The 20,812-nt window shown below is 43.8% G+C and overlaps 1 protein-coding gene across 1 annotated transcript in view; it reads left to right on the top strand.

Annotated features, from left to right (window-relative positions):
- Positions 1 to 18,848, top strand: part of SMYD5 (SMYD family member 5) — a 186,940-nt gene extending 168,092 nt beyond the window's left edge. The window contains exons 10-13 of the mRNA XM_078674483.1: positions 1,544 to 1,600; positions 2,495 to 2,589; positions 10,391 to 10,461; positions 14,084 to 18,848. Coding sequence (XP_078530609.1) covers positions 1,544 to 1,600; positions 2,495 to 2,589; positions 10,391 to 10,461; positions 14,084 to 14,228 — 368 coding nt within the window. The 3' untranslated portion in view covers positions 14,229 to 18,848. The remainder of the gene's footprint in view (positions 1 to 1,543; positions 1,601 to 2,494; positions 2,590 to 10,390; positions 10,462 to 14,083) is intronic.
- Positions 18,849 to 20,812: the final 1,964 nt, after the last annotated feature.

Genomic DNA, 20,812 nt, shown 5'->3' with positions numbered 1-20,812 from the left:
TACACAGATTATATACGGTAGGTTTTTCCGTTCAGTAATAATCCTGATTAGACATTAACAGGAGGAAGAGAATATGTTCCACATGAATAATACAATCATCCAAATCTTTGGCTTCAGCAGAGATTTTTTTATTCGTAGATCTTTTTTAATGTTCATGTAGCCAACACGTGTTTTGTCGGTTTATTGACTTCATCAGGGCTTCAACAATTAAAGATAAAAAATCAGGGATATAAACTCCCACAACATGTCAAATACATTACTCAAATTCAGCTAGCGTGAAGTTGTGATCATCACATGCACATTTTTGACATGTACATTTCCAGTGCATATGAGCATAGGGGCAACATGACGATAATTTCAAGTGACATTTTTCAGGAATTTCATATAATTCATATTTTTCTGGTTTATAAATAACATAAATGGTTATTTTTGTTTGAAGAGCATATAGCAATAAATGCAGGCGTGATCCTTTGTTACTTGTTATTTATTGCTTATAGTTAGTGTTAATATATGCACATTAACACAAGGAGATACATGAATATATATAGCCTTTGCTGCTCTCCAAGGACTCCGCTAAATTTTCTCACGACATCAACTAGAAATGACCAGACATAGAGATCCTTCTTTTTACTATATCTCCAAGTGACAGTGTGCCGAATACAGAGGGAGATGATCATTGGCAGGAAAATCTTCCTCCCACTAATTGTGTCTGCTCTCTGATACCTGAATTCTCTTGAGGCTGCATGTTCTTGAGGTAGCTATGGGGGTACCTGCCTTGCTGCTGCATCAAAAAGGCTGTAAAATCCTTCCCTAAGCTTATCATGCACAGGACTATAATATAGACACCAAATTTGGATCCTTTGTGGCTACCTTTCTCTAAGCCTCCATGCATCTCAAACATCACGATGATGACTTCCACATCACAGAGGCGGAAAACGAATCACATTTCCCTCCTACTCAGTCCCCTGCTCAAGACGTAGCAGTAACGTAGGCCTGGGTGTTTTGACGTAGTGCCAGATATCCTTGTGGTTTTTGGGTCTCCTAAAATGCATTTGCAATCAAAAATTGCCATACCGAATGGTTTTAAATCCCATTAGCCTCCTAATGACATGGCCATACAGTGGAGGGCGGGAGATGCCTGTAGTATATGGTCTTCTGTATTTCATGAGTGCTTTTTTTTTTACAAGAGAAATTGCATACAGTGTTTGAATGAAACTTCTGAGTGTATCGGTGATGTGGATATGTTTAGCAATCATTTCGTTTCTTGAATCCCTAGCTGGCGTGTTGGAATATGTTTCTTGGGCTGTGCGATCAGCATGTTGTAAATAGACATGTATTGGATCAGTCAGCATGTCGCAGAACGTTGAGCATTGAACATTTAGATGCATCGCTGGAGATAATTTACAAAGCACTTCAGTTTGATGCTGACCAGCTTTGTGCTTGATGTAGTCTTGTTGACACTATTTTATTTTGTAATAACATTGTTTTGGTTTTCGCCAATCAATAAAGGATAAGGGTCCAAAAGTGTCTCTTTCTGTTGCAGTGACAGGCGAATTTCTGAACTGCGAGGGGTCTGGCCTTTACATGCTGCAGAGCTGCTGTAAGTATTGAGGAACAATCTGCTCTCTCTCCAGTGCTTGGTGTCTGTGAGGGTATAGGCTTGCGGCTAGAGCGCACAACAAGCCTGGGGCTGAGGGTTCTGGGATGGGTTTTCGAGTGTACAGGAAGACTGGCGCTTGTGCTGGTAGCGGAAGAGTGAGAATAAAAGCACCAAAGGGCAACGGTGCTAAAAGGTCAGAGGAGACCCCAAAACCTCTGCAAGTAGTGGCAAGGGCCCACTTCACTGAGAACAATAAAGTCCTGAGGTGAAGATAAGTATCATCAATTGTGAAAAGAAAAACGTATTCTAGAGAAACAAGATGGACACAGATAAAAGGTCTTTTTTTTTTATCCCAATTTAAGTGTATTGAGTCTTCCTTCTTGGAAGAAACATCAGAGACAAGCAACCAGCCGACACGTGTTTCGTCAAGCGGGCACTGGACCCGTGACTCTTCAGGGCTGTCGGGTGTCTAGAAAGACAAGCAAAAGGCCGGTGATAATTCCAACCCGGCGTGGGCGGGTAACGTTAAGGTGATGTTCCGAGTATGTCCTTGGGCCATATATATGGAAAAGAAGACCGGGGTACAGCCGTCTTTCCGGAAATCTGTGTAAACGGGCAACGGAGGGACGGGTAGTGTCCTCTAGTCGTGCAAGCCTGGGGCTGTCCTGGTGGTCTCCATCGCAGGCTCTGCACCTTGAGGGGCTCAGGTGCCCTGATAGGAATCCGTCCCAACCTAGGCGATCACATTAAATGGGATCCATACCCCGGCACCTTCCTGTAGTGTCGGGCTCCCTACAGTTCATAGCTAACTACCCAAGTCATGTCCTGGAATGATGTCTTCAACTCACAGATTAACTTTTAAAGGGGTGTTTTTTGTCCCTCTCCCAAACACAGGTAACCACAGCTGTATCCCCAACGCCGAGACGTCATTCCCGGACAATAACTTCCTCTTGCACCTCACTGCTCTGGATGACATACAGAAAGGGGAGGTGAGTTTGTGCTTTGTAATGTGGCTGCACATATTTCTATGCTCTTATGTGTGTGTTTTTAATGCATTTATGCAGGGCAGTATGAAGAGTAGCAAAGCAGGGCATCACTTTGGTAAATATATAAAAACCATATGACAAACCAAGAACAATCCACTCCTGACAGGTGATTGATAAAGTTTCTAATAGGGATGGGCCTTAGAAAATGAAGAATTGGTTTTTCGCCTAAGTACTTTTCTGAGAGTTCCTACTAGGGCTCGAATGTCAATGCTCATGGATTGAGTTCTAATAATGTATACATAATTCCTAATTATTTAATGGATTGGTTTACACTAGTGATTTATTTATGATGAATTCGGTTTTAAATTGCCATTTAAGGATTTTATGTCATCGTGTTTATACAACTGTAATTCTTGCTATTATATATTGCTACATTTTGTCTCTTTTAATTACCGTGCACTTTTATGGACACATTGTTTATCGGAATAAAGTTTGTGAACTTAACTGAATAGGGATGGGCAAAAAAAATCTACTGATTCATTTGGCTTCTGAAGCATATGAAGTGTGGGCTGGGCTGTAGGGTATTTAGGAAGGAATTCCATTCCAGATGTGTAGGAGAAAACATGTACCCCAGAACCAAGGGGGGAGCCCAGTGACTAGTTTCTATCATTTGGTTAAAATTATATTTAGGTCTAAATAAATGGTTTGAGATTGCAATTGGTGTGGAAGTAAAGTAAAATGGAAGTGGGTTCGGAAAACAAAAAGGAGGTAGCACAAGTAAGCACCAGAAGGGAGATAGGGTAAAAGGGAGATGAAGTTGGGACCATAAGAGAAACGTACTGAAAGGAGCAGGGGTGTATGGGCAGGCGGTGCAAACGTGTTGTAGAGACAACGCTACCACTGTTTCTATTACACAAGACGGAAAAAAAGATGAAAATGGACATTAAGAGGGGAAAAGAGAAGGGAACTCAATGGGAAGAGTAAAATGAGCAAGAAACATAAAAGACTGAATGAAAAGTACAGTGTATTTAAAAATAATAATACATTCACACTAATGTACTTTAAGTACGTGGGTATTTTCAAACCATTTACATTCGAAACATTTGATCTTCGGGCAAAACTGATCAATTCAATGTAATCTCACCAAGCAATTTTACTGTTTGCACTTACAGAAGTGTACATGTGTGTTTTACGACAAATAATGGTGAATTATTCAGTTTGCGTAATTGACAGCAAATTCCAGTCAAGTAATTGTTTTAAACCACTATGCATCCTATAATGTTCTCGCAAATGTAGTCTCCTGTCCCGCAAGTATAAACTGTCTTCTACTTCTGCCTCCACAGGTAATTTGTAGTCACAGTTTTTAATGAAAAGAGAAGCCACAGCAAAAATCTCAAAGCAAATTTGTCCTGGACTCTACTTACATCTGTTTACCATCTTGTATTTTTCCTACCAGAAACTATGCGCACAGGCAAGACATCCTCATGGTGATTGCTGGACATTTTAGGGCAGCAGTTAGAGGATTGATGTATAATTCTATTTAAAAGGCAGTTTCGTAAATCCCAAACTCCTCATGCTACAAGTGCCTTGGAGGATAGGATTTAACCAGGCTCCTGGAAACTATGCGCTTTTCAAGTCCCTTATCTTCACATTCAGCCCTGAAGAGGACAGTCACATAGCGTCCATAACAAGCTGGCATACTCTGAAACATTAAACAGTTAGGGTTCTTCAAGGGCCAGTGTGGAGAAGGCAGCATCCCTGGAGCACAGACAGGCAGCCGCCTACTGAACATCATGTGAGCAGTAAGGGTGGGCGGAGCTCACAGAGTTAAACTCTGTGTAATTCAGCGTAGTTGCATAAAAACTCTGTCGAATTCCACGGAGTTGCGTGAGCTGGCAGAATTGCGGAGGCTGATGTTGAAAGTGAAACTGGAGTTGGCATTTAGCTTTTAAAAGTTAATTGGTGCCAACACACCTCATCACTCAGAGCCAAGCACTTCCTGAACCCCTTTAACCCCTGCCTCCTCCTCAGCCACTTATTTACCGTGGTTCAGCTGGAGCTGACGTTTTTGCTCACAAATCCTCCTCTGCTGGTGCTGATGTGCCTATTGGCACCCATCAATGGGTCTCAGGCTTCAAGGGGAGCCCCCTCTTCCGTCACAGGCCCCCTGCTCACCACAGTTCAGCACTGAAGAAGGCACATCCTGCAAAGAGTGGAGTGTTCTGTGTGCCGACCTAGCAGACTGGTGAGCCTCACAGCAGTAAGTGCGACTCAAAGACAGGCGAAGTCTTATACCTGAGCCACATTGGCCACAGAAAGAGCTTTGAAACAAGCCGCCTCCACACAACAAGCAGATGCACTCTCCCGACTGTCAATCTGGTGCAAACTTTGCAAAGCCACCTATGAAAAGAGGCCAACACAGTGTCTTGATTCCTCAACAACAGGCAGAGGCTACAAATGTGATTTAATTTTCATATGTCTCTCATGATGGGTGCCGGTAAACTCTGTTACGCCGAGGTTGCAGAGTTACTGCCAAACTCCGCGTTCTGAGCGGAGCACGGAGTGAGCAAAACTCCGCAACCCCCTCTGGCAGAGCGAAGTTCACCGCCCACCGTTAGTGAACAGCACAGTTCAGGGAAGGGGCAGTGGCCAGGCGTATGGGAGTTATTTAACGTTGATGAAAAGGTGAGCTTGAAGTTGAGATGCATGGCAGCCACTTGAAAGGAGGTATTTTCTCCTAAAATTGTGTGTTTAGATACATCATTGCACAGAATATGTGTGAGCGCAAGTCTGTCCACATTAAAATCGTAATGTAATGGGAGAGGCCTTTGTAAGACGCTTGGTGACGTGAAAAGATTACAGTTGCCAAATTTTGCTATTATGTAATAAGAATAGTATCTCTGTTCGCCCCAATCCACAGTGCACTATAATGTGCAAAATATCTGTTGTCATGAAGTCGAAGAATAAGACCCAGAAGTAACAATTACTGCAATCACAGTGACACACAGTGACGATCGTGTGGACTGAAAAAGGTGTCCTGCAGTTCTCTCTCCCCGTTAGAACGCAGATAATGAGGCGTAGTTTACTTTCCCAGTTCAGGGTGGGAGAATCACAGGAGAAAAGGGAGGATTCTAAGCTGTGGAAGCATGCATTCTTACTGTTACCCACTGTTACATCTGGGCGTCTCTAGTTGGCAATGGTAATCACCTTTGTCCAAATAGGGACCCTTACTTCTAAGTCAGGATAAGGGGATTACACTCCTTAATAACCCCTGTTCAGCCCCTTGGTAGCTTGGCACGAGCAGACAGGCTTATCTCAGAGGCAGTGTGTTAAGCGTTTGTGAATATACACAGTAATCCAGTGAAAACACTACAGATGGACACAACACAGGTTTTATAAAAATAAGTATTCTTTATATAGACTTAACACAGGACCACAAATGAAAAAAATCCACAATACTACACTTAAGAGTGCTTTAAAGATGATAAAAGTTACTTAATTCAAGTTAGTGATAAATGCGACAAAGTTCTCAACAAAGTACCTGGATGCGTAACGCAAAGTGAACAAAAGGCTTGCAAAAGGGGAGATGCGTTGGTTCCGTGATCCGGGGGACATGATGCGTCATGCCTCAATGCTTGTGCAGAGTGGGGGATGCGTCGTGATCCTTACCGGTGCGGAGGTGATGCGTAGATTCTCGGCCTGCGGGCTCGTTGTGGTGCGCAAGATGGCGCCTTAATGCGATGCAATGATCCGGTTCGATGCGAGGACATGGCGCCCTTGATGCGACGATGCAATGACGCGGCGATGATGATGCGTAGGCGCCCTGGCAGCCTTGCGACGACTCTGTACTTTGGAGCCGCGACAGGCCCCGCAACAGGCCCTGCGACAGGCCCTGCGACACGCTTCTCTGGTGATCCTATGGCGACTCTCTCGATGGCGTCACGCTTCTCCGGTGAGGCGACAGCAGGCAGCTTCGATGAACACACGCTTCCAGGGAGATGCGGCGAAGGCTCGCCTCTCCGGCGATGCAACAATTTCAGCTGTGGCGGCGACACGCTTCCTCTCGATGCGTCGCGCTTCCAGGTCCCAGCGACTCGCAAATGTCTGGAGTCAGAATTCCCAGCAAGGAAATTCAGAGGGGAGATGGAGATGAAGTCTTTTGTTCCAAGACTTCAGCATGAGGCAAGCACAGTTCAAGCCCTTGGAGAATATTCTGAAGATGATGAAAGTCCTTAAAGTTCCTTCTCCTGTCCTTGGCAATGAAGCAACCACTGCAGGCCAACCCAGCAAACAGCACATTGGCAGAGGGGCAGTAAAACTCCTGCAGCTTCCTTGGTTCTTCTCCTTGGCAAAAGGTTTCTTGTTTCAGAAGTGATCTAATTTCTTGGGATCAGGGTCCCAATATTTATGCCCCAAAATCCTTTGTTCTCTGAAGGCAGGGAGGCCTCTGCCTAGTCCAAACCAGTTCCTGAGCACTTTGTTTACATGACTCTTTCCTTCCTTTCACTGTGCAGGACAGAGACATCAGACGCCCCACAGGAGGTGGAGCCAGCACAGGGGTGGGAAGGCAACGCTCTGGAGCACTTTGTTGACAAGATTCCTTCTCTCCTCTCACAGTGCGGGGCAGAGACATCAGACAAGCCACAGGAGGTGGCGCCAGCATTGTAGAGGGAAGGCCCAGCTCCATTCAGGCTCCAGGTGCAACTCCTTCCTCCCATCTAGATGCAGATCTCTCTATTCACCACTGGGCTGCCCCAGCCTGTTTCCTGGAATCCCCCAGCCTTGTCAGTCACAAACCCAGACAAGGAATACACAACCCAGCAGAGGCTGGCCTGGACAGTTAGGCAAGAAAATACCTACTTTCTAAAAGTGGTATTTTCAAACAGAATATTAAAACCAACTTTACTAAAAGATGTATTTTAATATTATGAGTTCAGGCATACTAAATTCGAATTTCTACTATGTTCCCTGAGTCAGTTAGGATTATAAGAATGGTTGTTTGATTGACTTACTTAGCTAGTAATGTATGATTTACGAATTCTAATTTCCTAATTTCTCTGTGTTTATATGTGAAGTATTCTCTGTTGAACCTGTCTGACTTGGGGGGGGGGGGGGGGGGGAGGACTCTGTAACTAAAAAAATTCAATAAAGATATTTAAAAAAAAAAAAAGGATTATAAGAATGTAATAGTCTAACTGCTCATTCTAGCCGAGGGAGAATAGGTAGCCTTGTAATAGTGAAACACGAAAATGGCTGTAGTTCACTATTAGGACATGCTACACACACCAGAGCATGTCCTACCTTATACTTACAATGCACCCTGCCATTGGGCCTACCATAGGGGTGTCTAATATGAAGCAAAGGGAAGGTTTAGGGACTGGCAAGTGGGTGCACTTGCCAAGTCGACATGGCAGTCACTTACTGCACACAGGCCTTGCAATGGCAGGCCTGAGACACACTTTAAAAGCTGCTTCTGTGGGTGGCACAACCAGTGCTGCAAGCCCACCAGCAACATTTGATTCACAGGCCCTGGGCACACATGGTGCACTGTACTAGGGGCTGACGGGTAAATCAAATAATCCAATCATGGAATCACCAATTAGTACACCAATTTAACATAGGGAGCACTTGCACTGTGGCACTAAATAGCAGTGGCACAGTGCCCAAAGCATATAACCAGCAAAAACATATCAAAACAGAGGAGGCAATCCGTCAGAATGGAAGGGAGACTCACGCCAATGATGCCAGATCTAACACCCACTTTGTTAGAATTAAGTATCCTGACCTCAGAAGGCAGTGTTGTCCTTGCCCAAGACTCAAACCGATTTACAGCAAAACTTGTCAGCAAGCTAAAGCTTGGGACAACTGCAAAAAACGTTTTTTGCAAACGTGTAAAGTAATTCTTATAATAGTAAGAGAAAAAGAAAATCAATGTAGCTTTACCAGTTCAAATACCAGCTATACGATGAAAAATAATTCTTATTTTCCCAGATGCAAAATAGGTTGGTGAGCAGGCACCTCCATAAACCCTCTAGATGGCCTAAGTGCTCAGGTGTCTCTCTGGAGCCACCAATAACACTCAAGAGCATAAGGATCTTCATTTGCTAAACAATACATGAGTAGGGACAAAAAAGACTAGAGCGCGGGTGCTCCAGAAGCAATTCTTGGAGCTAAGCTTTGCCATCTTGTTATTGACTCGGCTGTCTGCGGACCGAGGAGTAGAACGATGTGTTGAGCCAAGTTCACTTGTTCTGCGATTAGGCAACTAGTGTGGGGTCTGACCTGTGTGTTTCCGTAATGAGAGAGCAGTGTTTTTCTTCAGAGGTTTACTGTGTTCACACAGCGACAAGTCAACATGTTGCACACTAGTACAGTTTTTTCCCTTGACCGCATTCAGCAGAAGTGTCACTTTGTGATCTAATGTTACAGCCATATCCCGCGACATGACTCCGTGAAGAATCCGAGTTCCAGGGTACCCTTTAAAAATATGGGAGAAGTATGAAAAATAGTGATGAGCTATTGCAATGGGTAAAATCCACTATAATTCACTCACATTAAGGGACCACAACTTAAATACTTATTTCTGAGGAGAAAATCAATTAATAAGAAACTGTGCCTTGAGAAATGGCATGCCTCCCAAGGAACACGTGCTGGCCATTAATGCGACCGATATGATTTTATGGAAGAAAATAATGCATTGAAGGTTAAAAAAAGATTATAATTTGAACTTGTTCTAGCAATTTTATACATTTATTGGCCATTTTCTTCTCCACTCTTTATTGTGTATGTTTGACAAGACCAGGTAGGACATGAATGAGTTTAAAATGTGTTTATAATCACTGTTGTATCCAACTCACCCCTCCGCCTACAGAGACTACTTTGCCCAAGCTGGCGAACCCTTTTATATGTAGTTGTGATATGAAGAGCATGTAGTTAGAACCTTCTTTTTAATGTGCAGAGGCTTTGTTAAATACCCTTTGTTGTGTGATTGTTCGTCCTAAATCAGTCATGACATCCAAGCTCTCCAACTGTTTATAGGGCACTCAGTCGTGAAATCTCCACCTTTGCAGGGCTTTTGCATTACACCTCCCTTTTTACAAGACTGTTCTATGCATTTGGTGCTTACAGAAGCAACAGTACTTTACAGATTCTCAAATGTATATGTTTGTCACAGAGCTTTCACTATGTATTCTGCTGCCAATGTTTACCTTGCTCTGCCACATTGTCCTTTCATCTTGATGTTTAGCGTGCACCCTGATGTTTAGCGTGCACCCTGATGTTTAGCGTGCACCCTGATGTTTAGCGTGCACCCTGATGTTTAGCGTGCACCCAAATGTTTAAGGTGTGCACCCAGATGTTTAAGGTGTGCACCCAGATGTTTAAGGTGTGCACCCAAATGTTTAAGGTGTGCACCCAAATGTTTAAGGTGTGCACCCAGATGTTTAAGGTGTGCACCCAGATGTTTAAGGTGTGTGCCCAGATGTCTAAGGTGTGTGCGCAGATGTCTAAGGTGTGCACCCTGATGTTTAGCGTGCACCCTGATGTTTAGCGTGCACCCTGATGTTCAGCGTGCACCCTGGCGACTAGCTGCACCCTAGCTTCTACCTTGCATCTGAATGTCCACCTTGCATCAAGATTCTAGCTTGTCGTTTGACATCCAGCATGCACCATAAACTCCGTACACGTTAACATCTGGTATGGATGCCTACGTTTGTACATTGAACCGTAGTTTGTGCAATGTTGATAGCTTTCTCCAAAACGAAAAACCTCCAGTCTACTGTTAATGTCTGATGTCATCTTTCAGGAAATCTGCATTAGCTACTTAGACTGCTGCCAGAGGGACCGGAGCAGGCACAGCCGACACAAGACACTCAGGTGAGTGAAGGCAGCAAGGCATTTTGGGATCAGTATGAACAATTTTCAATCTTTTGATATGTCCTGTGAGAGCAACGCTGCTCAGTGAGAGAATGTATATGTGGTGTGACACTTCTGCCGCTGCACAACTCCGTGCACGCGGTTAAGGAGCTTCTGGCTCTATAGGAAATTGGGTGAGTACCTTAGCGTAGCTGTGCTTTAACGTGGGTGAAGGAAGGACATGTTGTGAATGGGTGGGCAATGCACAGTAGTGAGTGTGCTCTCAGTGTATGTTACTAATGAGTGCCAGCAACAATAGATCACTTTCAATCAATCAATCAATCATGCCATTTGTATAGCGCACTACTCACCCGGGAGGGTCTCAAGGCGCTTGGGGGGAGGGGTATGCTACTGCTCGAACAGCCAGGTCTTGAGTTGTTTCCTGAAGGCGAGATGGTCCTGGGTCAGCCGAAGGTGGATGGGGAGGGAGTTCCAAGTCTTGGCAGCCAGGTAAGAGAACGATCTTCCTCCGGCGGTGGCTCTTCGGATGCGTGGTACGGCTGCGAAGGCGAGGCTGGTGGACCGTAGCTGGCGGGTGGGCGTGTAGAAGGTCAGGCGGTCGTTGAGGTACTTGGGGCCCAGGTCGTGGAGAGACTTGTGTGCGTGGGTGAGGAGCCGGAACGTGATCCTCTTGTCGACGGGGAGCCAGTGCAGGTTCCTCAGGTGGCTGGAGATGTGGCTGCGTCGGGGGACATCCAGGATGAGTCGGTCGGAGGCGTTCTGGATGCGCTGGAGTCTTTTCTGTAGCTTGGCTGTGGTTCCGGCGTAGAGGGCGTTTCCGTAGTCCAGTCGGCTGGTGACGAGTGCCTGGGTGACAGTCTTCCTGGTCTCGGTCGGGATCCAGCGGAAGATCTTGCGAAGCATACGCAGGGTGCTGAAGCACGATGAGGAGACGGCGTTGACTTGTCTGGTCATCGAGAGGGAGGGGTCCAGGATGAAGCCCAGGTTGCGTGCGTGGTCGGTTGGCTTGGCTGCGGTGCCCAGGGCTGGGGGCCACCAGGAGTCGTCCCAGGCGGAGGGCGAAGATCCCAGGATGAAGACTTTGCCCTCATCATGCAACAGAGCCCAAGTTCCGTCCTAAAAAGAGCGGAGGCATGAAGGGGAACGGCTGGGATTTGTGTGTGTGTGCACTTTCAGTTCAAGCACTGTGTGTTGAGTGTGCTTGTTTTGGTACAGCCGTGCCTTCTTGTGAACATGTGGCTCACTTCTCTGACTCCATGTACTGAGTGTGGATGTGCAGTGAGAGGGAGCAGTCTTTGTCTGTATGAATGTTGTACTTTGTGTGCAGCTGGAGGGGTTGGTTTGCCAGAGCACAGAAGCAGACAGTCTTTTGTTTGGTATTCAGCCAGTTATGGAGTAGATTTCTAATGAATAGGAATCTACAGACTGGTCTGTATCCACCAGAAAGAACTTCATCAAAGTAGCTAGTTCTTCTAGTGTGTGCTTCTGCACCAGAGAAGAATGCATGTTTGACTTGCTTGTGCAGTGTGCATGAGCATGGCACTTACTGGTCAGGCTGAAGACATAAGTGTGTCGGAATAAGCCAGACCCTAGTGCTGGGAGACAAAAATGGAGCGGGGACTAGGAAAAGCAAAGGCAATGCACACCTAAAAGTATGACTTACCACAACTCTGCTAGTGTTGATATAAGGGAGACTTTGCTTATAAATGTTTGCTTATCTGCATGTGGTGCCCTCAGGAGTCTGTAGCTAGGAAGCAGTGGAGGTGCCAATGTCCATGGGTAAATTTACCTGCCTTTTAATAGTCCCCACAACTCTTCGAGAAGACCTCATATGTCACAAGTTGGTTGATAACTCCAAAATGAGCGCAACAGTTCTAGCTACCCACTTGATGTATTAGTAGGGTCTCCATAGTGGCTTAATATAATCTGGTGTCTGTTTCTAGCGTTTCTTAAAGGTATAAACCCAGCAGAGTCTAATTGAAGAGCTCAGACATAGCAGTCTATAGATTTACGGTTTACGTTTTTTTTAATCAATATGCAAAATTACCCCCTATGGATGAGTCTATTACATTTACATGCTATACTTTTTTTGGGGGAAAAAGAGGGTTTGTGCTTGGTCAAGAGAACTTAGTGCCCTCGCCGCAACCACGGGCTGTATTTCGGGGTAGAAAAAAGTGAAGTATCCCACAACTTCATATGATAACCTGGAGTAAAACAGACATCATGTGACCAGTGGTGTCTTACGATTACAATCCTAGGAGGATGTCTGTCAGATCCAGATAGACACACCTCTGCTGGACGCTGGTGCTCAGCAAAGAGTTGTTGGGGAGTGTAGGTTTCAAAGTGCTATGCTCCTGGGAATTGACAATTACTCATTCACCTCCTCACCCTGCTGTAGCTTTGGTAATATCAATCATGTCCCCCCCCCCTCCTCCTTGAAGTTTAGGTGTTGGCTCACACTAACTTCAGCAATCCTCACAGATAAATTAGCCATTTCCAGAGTCTCAAAGTCTATCAGAAGGCATTATGTGGACAACTGAACATTCCTAAAAGCAGAAAACAAAGTCAATATAACTTATTTTAATATTTATACCTTGTAAACAACCATGGGTTTGAGTGAATTACTTCAGATTTGTAATTATGTGCTCCCTCCCCCCTTCCAACCATAACTTCTGAGCAGAGGGCATGACTTTCAGGCCATTCTCAAGGCCTCTCCCAACAGTACCAGCTGAGCACAGGAAGAGGTCTTCTGTAATCCACTCTGATCAATGTCATTTGAGCCTGTACTCACAGCCTACAGGACATGGCCTTTAGCAGCGCCCTGTGCAAAGCGCCCACGCCATCACTACCTGTAAACATTTACTTTGGTTCAAATTGTTAACACTCCGGACACACATTTCTACATTTGGGAAATGTAATTTCAGGAAACCGCCAACTCCATCCAAGATCCATTTCCCTTCTGGTCATCCCGATAAGGTTGCCTTTGACTATCTTTGCACATTCTTGCAACAGAGCCAAAGCTGTAAGCAATTCAGAAAATTATTATTTTTCCAAATGTGGCACCAGAATTCCTGCCCTAACCTACATATATTAAAATACTGACACAGAAAAAAAATATTCTTTTTTTCATGGCAAATCAGATTTTGGGTTCAGACTTGAATTTGTGGTTCATTCACTTGTCCTAGGTGTCCCACTTGTCTATAGGTCTCTCTATGTATTCGCGTTAGAATTTTTGGACTATTTTAAAAGTGGCTCAATGGGTTCACACTAAATCAGAGGGGCAGGCAGAAGACATGTATTCAGGCTTGTTGTGTTGGCGATCTAGTCAGCATTTCATTTTTGGGTAAAACTTCCACTCAATGAAGACTAATGGTCATAATCCCATCCAAATCCTCTTTAGGCGGATTTCACTATTTTCTGCAATGTTTCATACAGATTTGTCTGACAGAGCTAGAGTTATTAGCCAAGTAAACACAGCTTTTCCATTGAATTAACCAACTTAAGCATAGTTAGATGTGTTTGTATGTGTGAAGGTAGTCGCACATCTACAATATTGTATGTATTTTCATGCCGATGTCATATTGCATTTGCCTGATTCATTAATGTGTTTTATTCTTTGAAGGGAGAACTACCTGTTTGTCTGCTCTTGTCCAAAGTGCCTTGATCAAGCCGATGACACCAGTGTGACATCTGAAGAAGAGGAGGAAATAGAAGGCGAAGGAGAGACTGATGACGCAGAGCTGGAAGATGAAATGACTGACGTTTGATTTCTGAGATATACGCGGGCCTCCTAGAAACATTGAAAACACGGCTGTGAGAGACTCCTCCTACAAGCTCACAGGCAATCTCTAAGTGGGGTCAAGAGAGGAGAGTGAGAAGCATTCAGGCTTTAACATCTGGCCCTATGTGTCCCTTGGGGGGGAGGGGCTTGTCCCAGACTCCTCTGTGCTTGTGCTGTTAGGTAGCAGCTCCACCCTGTCAGCCTGGTCTGAACAGGGATGGTAACATCTGCCTCGATTGCCACTGAGCCACTTTTTAGGTCTTGCACACGCGTGGCACGAGTATGCAGCGTATTCCTGGGCACTACCTCAGCATAAACCTTCCTCCCAAAAGTAGATTTTAAATGCAAAGCAAGCACTGACAAAAATAGAATACACAAAAAAAGACAAAGAGAATAGTAGCTAAGTGTAGGCATGACTTTTCAGTATACTGAGTTAAAGAGAATGCGTGCAAATATTCAAATAATCATTAACTCTCTTGTGTAACCCGTGTGTTGGTGGAGAATCTGTGCATTTCTCCTCTGCCACTAGTGCCCTTAACAGTCTGAAGCACGGCTGGCATTCTCTGTATTTATTTTGCGGTTGGCATGCGAATGCAACACAGGTAGTGTATTTTGTAATCTTTGGACTTGATGATCTGGAGGGTAAACCTTGTGACCGGTGTATGTTCCAGACTTTATCAAGCAATGCTTCCTGGCCTTTCATCTCTCTGACATTCCCTTCTTCTACAATACCATAAAATGTACTTTGTTGACTGAGACTACTGGCTGCATTTCCAGGTGGAAATTGTTAATAGGCTGAATATAGCTCAGTGTCATTTAGCTTTGTGCTGCTTTTTGGCCATTACTGGCAGTGTTCCACTGCTCTGGTTGTCTTTTCCGGATTGGCTGTACTTTAGGGAGTTTGTCACTAATGCAGGTGTTGACATTGCCACTTAAAAGATCTACTATTCACAGAAGTGGCTTATTTTTCTATCTATATCACCCTACCAAACTAATCAGTGAGATATCCTCCTTGATAGATGCACTGGCTTGTGTGCTTGTGCTTGTGAAGATGCACTGGCTTGTGCGCTGTTGCCCCGTGTAAATATCCGTTAAGCATTCATCCTTCATTTTAAATGTATTCAAAATCTTTAGCTCGTTTTGGCATGATTTGAAAAAACATTCCACATTTTCCAAAACATGCAGTCTGTGGGAGCACATTGGCTTGGCATTGGTGTTGGATAACCAAAACCAATTTTCTATTGTGCAAGTGCTACCCGGCACAGAATTCTGCTGCTGATTCCCTGCAGTCTCGGAAGGGGTTCCACAATAGGTCCTTCGTAGTTCACATCATTTGATTGCAAGCAGACTGGTTTTTCTATGTAAACAATTGCCAACTTCCAGCAGTTTGTCCCAACTGGAATGCCTTCCCCATCTCTTGAGAATGAAGAAGGTACCAGTATATACAGAAAGCAGTGTTCTACAAGACAGGCAGTATGTCACTGTCTCCACAACTTTGGTTTCACTTGGTGATGGAAATATTTCCTGCAGTGGTCAAGGAAGTCTCTGTCCCCGTTAATGCCCAACATCTGACACTGTGTACGATGACCCAGGTGGCTCACAGTTAATCCACAATATGTTGCTTCTCGGATCCCATGACGGACACAAATGAAAGCTGATTCTCTCTCCCAAGCAGCAGCTTATTTTAAGAAGGATTGACCTGTCATCTCTAATTTATGAGCCCAAAGACAGATTACTGAACCTATAATCATAAAGCTTTTGGTCTCTCAGAAAAAACTCTGCCTTTGAAGTGAGCAGATGAAATAAGTTAGCTATAAATCGCGATAGGGACAATGGGCGTGGTTATTGCCATCCGGCAGTGATAGGAAAATAAGTTGGTGCCTTAATCCGTCTTCTCACAATGCTCGTTCGCTTATTCCTTTATTTCCCTGTTCTTGTTTTTAAGTGGTCACCTAACTGTACCAGAGTTCTCCTGTTGAACATTGAACAGTTCAGACTCATTGTAATGGGCTGTTGCTTATATTTCCACCCATCAACAATCCCTATCCAGAACGGCATGTGACTGTTTTGTTGGCAGCTGTTGGAGTCAGCATTCACCAGTTGTGTATTAAACTGTTGAGCTTATTAGCCATCACATAGGCTAGAAGAGTCTGTCGAGTTCAGGCTCTCTCTGTTGCAGCCCGCTGTCATCTTCATATAGACGTTCCAACTGTTCATTCATTTATATTCAACCCAATATTTTGACTGCAGTGCATTTATCCATTGCATCAATCTTATGGTTTTCTTTCTCCATCCAAGAGATAGAGGATTGTCCATAATATTGATATTAGGACTTTAATTTTTTGCACCTTGATTGCATAAAACACGTTTTCTCTGTTTGATAGACTGTTAATAATGATTGCCTTACATCCCGGAAAGGAAAGTGTTTTGGCTTTTAATTTGTATCATATATAGATAGTACTGTTTTGCCATTTAGAATTTTCACCACTGCAGGAAGATTCCAAACCACTGTGATCTTTCACACAGCCACATCAATGTTTTCTGCAAGGCACTGCTTCGGGCTCCTCACATTTTGTGGACACTGTGTTGTGAACCCCGTTTCTTAAAAGGATTCCCACATTGATTAACCTCTATATAGAAGTAGTAGATCATACAGAAGGATGCAAATGTCTTCCCACTTTCCCGTCAGGTTTCTATACTAGTGAAGACAGAGAAGCAGCAGAAATCCTCTCCCCTTCACCTTAAAAAGATCTGGAAAAGGGATGAGGCTAAGTGAATTTGTGGTAGGAATCTAGGGGATTTAGTATTATGTTACATGCCTGAAACCAGTCAATGGAAGAGGTGATTTAGGACAACTAGTTTGCAAGTTAACATGATAGTATTCTCTTGCATTCTGCTCCTTGGAAAATTGGTGTTAAGGTTATAGAAATAATCTCCTATGCCAGTCTTAAAGAGTCGCTGCTGCTACAGCGACACAGTGGAACTAGTTCATCATAGCTCTTCGTACCTTCTCAGTTCCAAGTTTCAGGAAGTTAACTTCCACTTCAGTGGTCCAGATACCCCCGTAAATTTAAATGCTGGGCATGAAATCCCTTTGGGATTCCAGAAGATATTACAAGATGTACAATCAGCTGAGGCCGCCCTTAAGGGTGCTTTTACTTAGTCTGCTGAAGTCACTCATTGGATCCCTTCGGCTCCCATACATTCTTGGTTGATTTTGGTTGTAGACGATAGACTAAGATACGCCAGGAGCACATGTTCCTATCTGAGTATGGACCTATGCAAGCTTCTATCAGTCCTCTGTTTATAGTCCATTTTATTATTATTCAGCTTGATAGCGCAGAAGAACTGCCCTGATGACTTTGAAGCCCTGTAACCTAACAGGTATCACTTGCCATCATTGCAAAATGTAAGCAAGTATAACACAGTCAATCAGAAACAACCTTGCTTCTTGATTCTCTCTTCATGTAGATCACTGCCTACACATGAGTGCTGAATATCCATTCCCACCACTCAAGCGATGCAGAACCCAACCTTTTATACTTTTTTTAGTGCCAAACAGTATGTGAAATTGACCTACCTTCTAATCCAGGTAGTATACAAACCATGATAGGATCATTAAGCCTTTTGTTTAGAAATATCTCAAATTTTCACCACCTTTACCACCCAGCTAATGGTAATGATGAGAAATGGCCACATAGAAAAGGAAATGCGTATCTTTTTTGTTCTGTTTATCTTAAATAACGTGTTCTATGTTGGAGAGTGTACATACTACAGCTTTACAGTCTAGTGCAGATAACCAACATGGAAATAATTTGTAACATTTAAATGTACATAGCAGTAATGTTTACATCAACAAACTATTTTCTTTGGTGACTTCAGGCAAATGCAGAGATCTCTTTTTACCCTCTAAATATGGATTTAAAGTGTCTGTCATTAGAAAAGGTTCAGCCTCGCCACTGCCTAACTCGGTCCTCTATGAGAAACTAATATCAGTGACTGGTTGGAATTAATTGGCATGCGCGTATCAGTCTCATTGGTACTTGTCAGAAAAGTGCATCTGATCCAGGGCAGCAAACATTTCTGTATAGTATGTTCATGCCACAACAGACTCCAATGGACTGATAGAGTGAAAACAAAAAGTTGGGGTCTGCTTCCCACCTCCATCTTAAGAGGCAGAAAGTAGTTTCCTCTATGGTGGTTTACATCTGGCGCCTCATCCAACCATCATCAGAGGCAGAAAGTGTTGTACACTCCGATGGCTCCTTTCATCGCCGGAGGCAGGAAGTTGTTTACACTATGGTTTCTCCCATCATCAGAAGCAAAAAGTGGTTTACACTCTGGTGAATCCTCACTCATCCTCCGTGGCAAAAACTGGTTTACTCTCTGTCCCTCCTTCCCCATCATCAGAGACAGGAAGTAATATGTGACTCCTCCTATTATCGGAGGCACAAATTGATTTTCGCTCTGGTGACTCCTCCCCATTATCAAAGGCAGGAAGGAATTTACACTCTGAACTAATACTTTGCAACTATGTTGAGTGTGTGTCCTGAATGGCTGAAGTGCTTTAGTCCAGCAATAATAAATAACCAATACATTTTTTGGGTATTTGTTTCATTATTTCACCTCTTCCCTCCTGCTGTTAACGAACGCCAGGAGACGGCATCACTATGTGTTGGAGATCGGACACACAGCTTCGTCCCTATTGTGTAACCCAGTGTGTTTTGTGAATTATTGAAAGAATCCAAAAGCTGTGTGTAGCAGGTTTTTTCTTTATGCAGTACATTATGTGCCAGTGTCTTGGCCTGTTGTTGAATATAGTAAACGTGTGCTTCTGATTTTGTGTTTTACCAGTAAAGGGTCTGCATGAGGCTTGGGGCTCTCGTTCAACTGTCATCTAACACAGTGATGGCTTTACCCGTTAGTTGCAGACAAAGAAGAAATAGGTAGGAGCTAAGCTCCAGATCTGTATGTTTGGGTGTTAAAAAAAAGAAAAAGAGAGCGAGTTAGAGCTATTGGAGGTGTACATTTTTCTTATCTATATGTTATGGATTGGAGTGGATGTATGTGTTGTGAAGTGCAATTATGTAGCTTAGATTGGAATTGTTACTTGTGGCATAGATTTGTGTAGTGGAATTATGTGCAATTGTATTTGGATAGTAATTATGCTTTTTGAGTGCATTGGAATTATGTGGCATGGTAGTGTGTGTAGTGGGGTGGAATTATGGTGATATTTTGTGTTGTATAGTGTTATGTAGTGGAGTTTAATTATGTGATGTGTTGTGGAATTATATAGTATGATGTTGAATTGTGTTTTGAAAATTGGACATATGTGGTGTGTAGTGAAATTGTGCTGTGGAGTGGAATAATGTTTTTTTTAATTTTAATTATGTGGTGTGGAATGGCTTGTGGCATGGTACAGTGTGGTGTAGAGTGAAATTATGTTGAGTGGAATTATGTGGCATGGTGTGGAGTGTTTTATGTGGATTGTTATGTGGTATAGTGTGGGTTTTTTGGGGGTGTATTTATGTGGTATAGAGTAGTGTGTAATTGGGTGGAGTAGAATTATGTGGTGTTGAGTGGTATTATGTGGATTGTAATTATATGCATGATGTGGTTGTATGGATTGGCGTTGTATTGAGTGGTGTTGTGTGACTTCATTTCTTAGAAAGTAAAGAAAAATCCTGGCTTGGATGAGCCCACACATTAAGTTGGGAAACAGGCTGGGTTTAGTTGAGTTTCTGTTGGGCTGTTAAGCACAAATATGGGCCAGGCAAGACATGGAATGCAAGAAGGGCGGAGGCAAGGTTTGCAGCATGAAGAGTGTATGGGGCGCTGCCTGAGCTGCCACTGGCATGGTAGAGGCATGATGAAACACCAAGGAGGATCTGAGCAAACTGAGCATTACTTCTTCAGCCATAACAGAAGTGATGAGGAATACCAGCATGGAACTTGTTTTGTAATGTAACTGCGGTTATACAGCGCCTACTACCCATCTCTAGGTGTTGACACGCTTTGTATATACTTGAGCGAGCAATTCAAAACATTGAGTGGAAATATACCCAGTATAGGAGATGGTGTGACCGCACAGCTGGCTGACTGGAATAATAAATATGAGCAAAAACAATAGCATTTGTGATTTCAGAGGATACACTGACGTTGAGAAATAAAATGTAATTCATTGCATGCAAGGCTTATTAAATAGGAAAGAAACAAAGAATGTTGGAACTATAAACTTGGAAAATCGTTTGCTGGTGCTGGAAACAACGGAATACAACAGACACGGCAGACTTAACGTTATCACACGGAGTGCAGGGTGGGGGACATATACTGTTCGCTCTTAAAACTGTGTTTTCACTTGGTCCTTAAGCAAACACCGTAACAAGCAAAATCTGCAAACATGTCTGCCGTGGGGCCCTGATAAGATCAAGTCTTGCATCCAGGCTTTTAAGATGGTCCACGGAAGCCCACAGTACATGACAGCAACCCGAAGAGCGCCCGCATGGGGCCTAAATGAACCAGGCACACGCACGGCATAGATGGGGGAGGGAGGGGGAATGATGGCAACGC

This window comes from Lissotriton helveticus, chromosome 2_1, assembly GCF_964261635.1.
Source record: "Lissotriton helveticus chromosome 2_1, aLisHel1.1, whole genome shotgun sequence".
Classification (NCBI taxonomy): Eukaryota; Metazoa; Chordata; class Amphibia; order Caudata; family Salamandridae; genus Lissotriton; species Lissotriton helveticus.
Note: the sequence above shows the minus strand (reverse complement) of the source record. Positions and strands in the feature narration are given on the sequence as shown.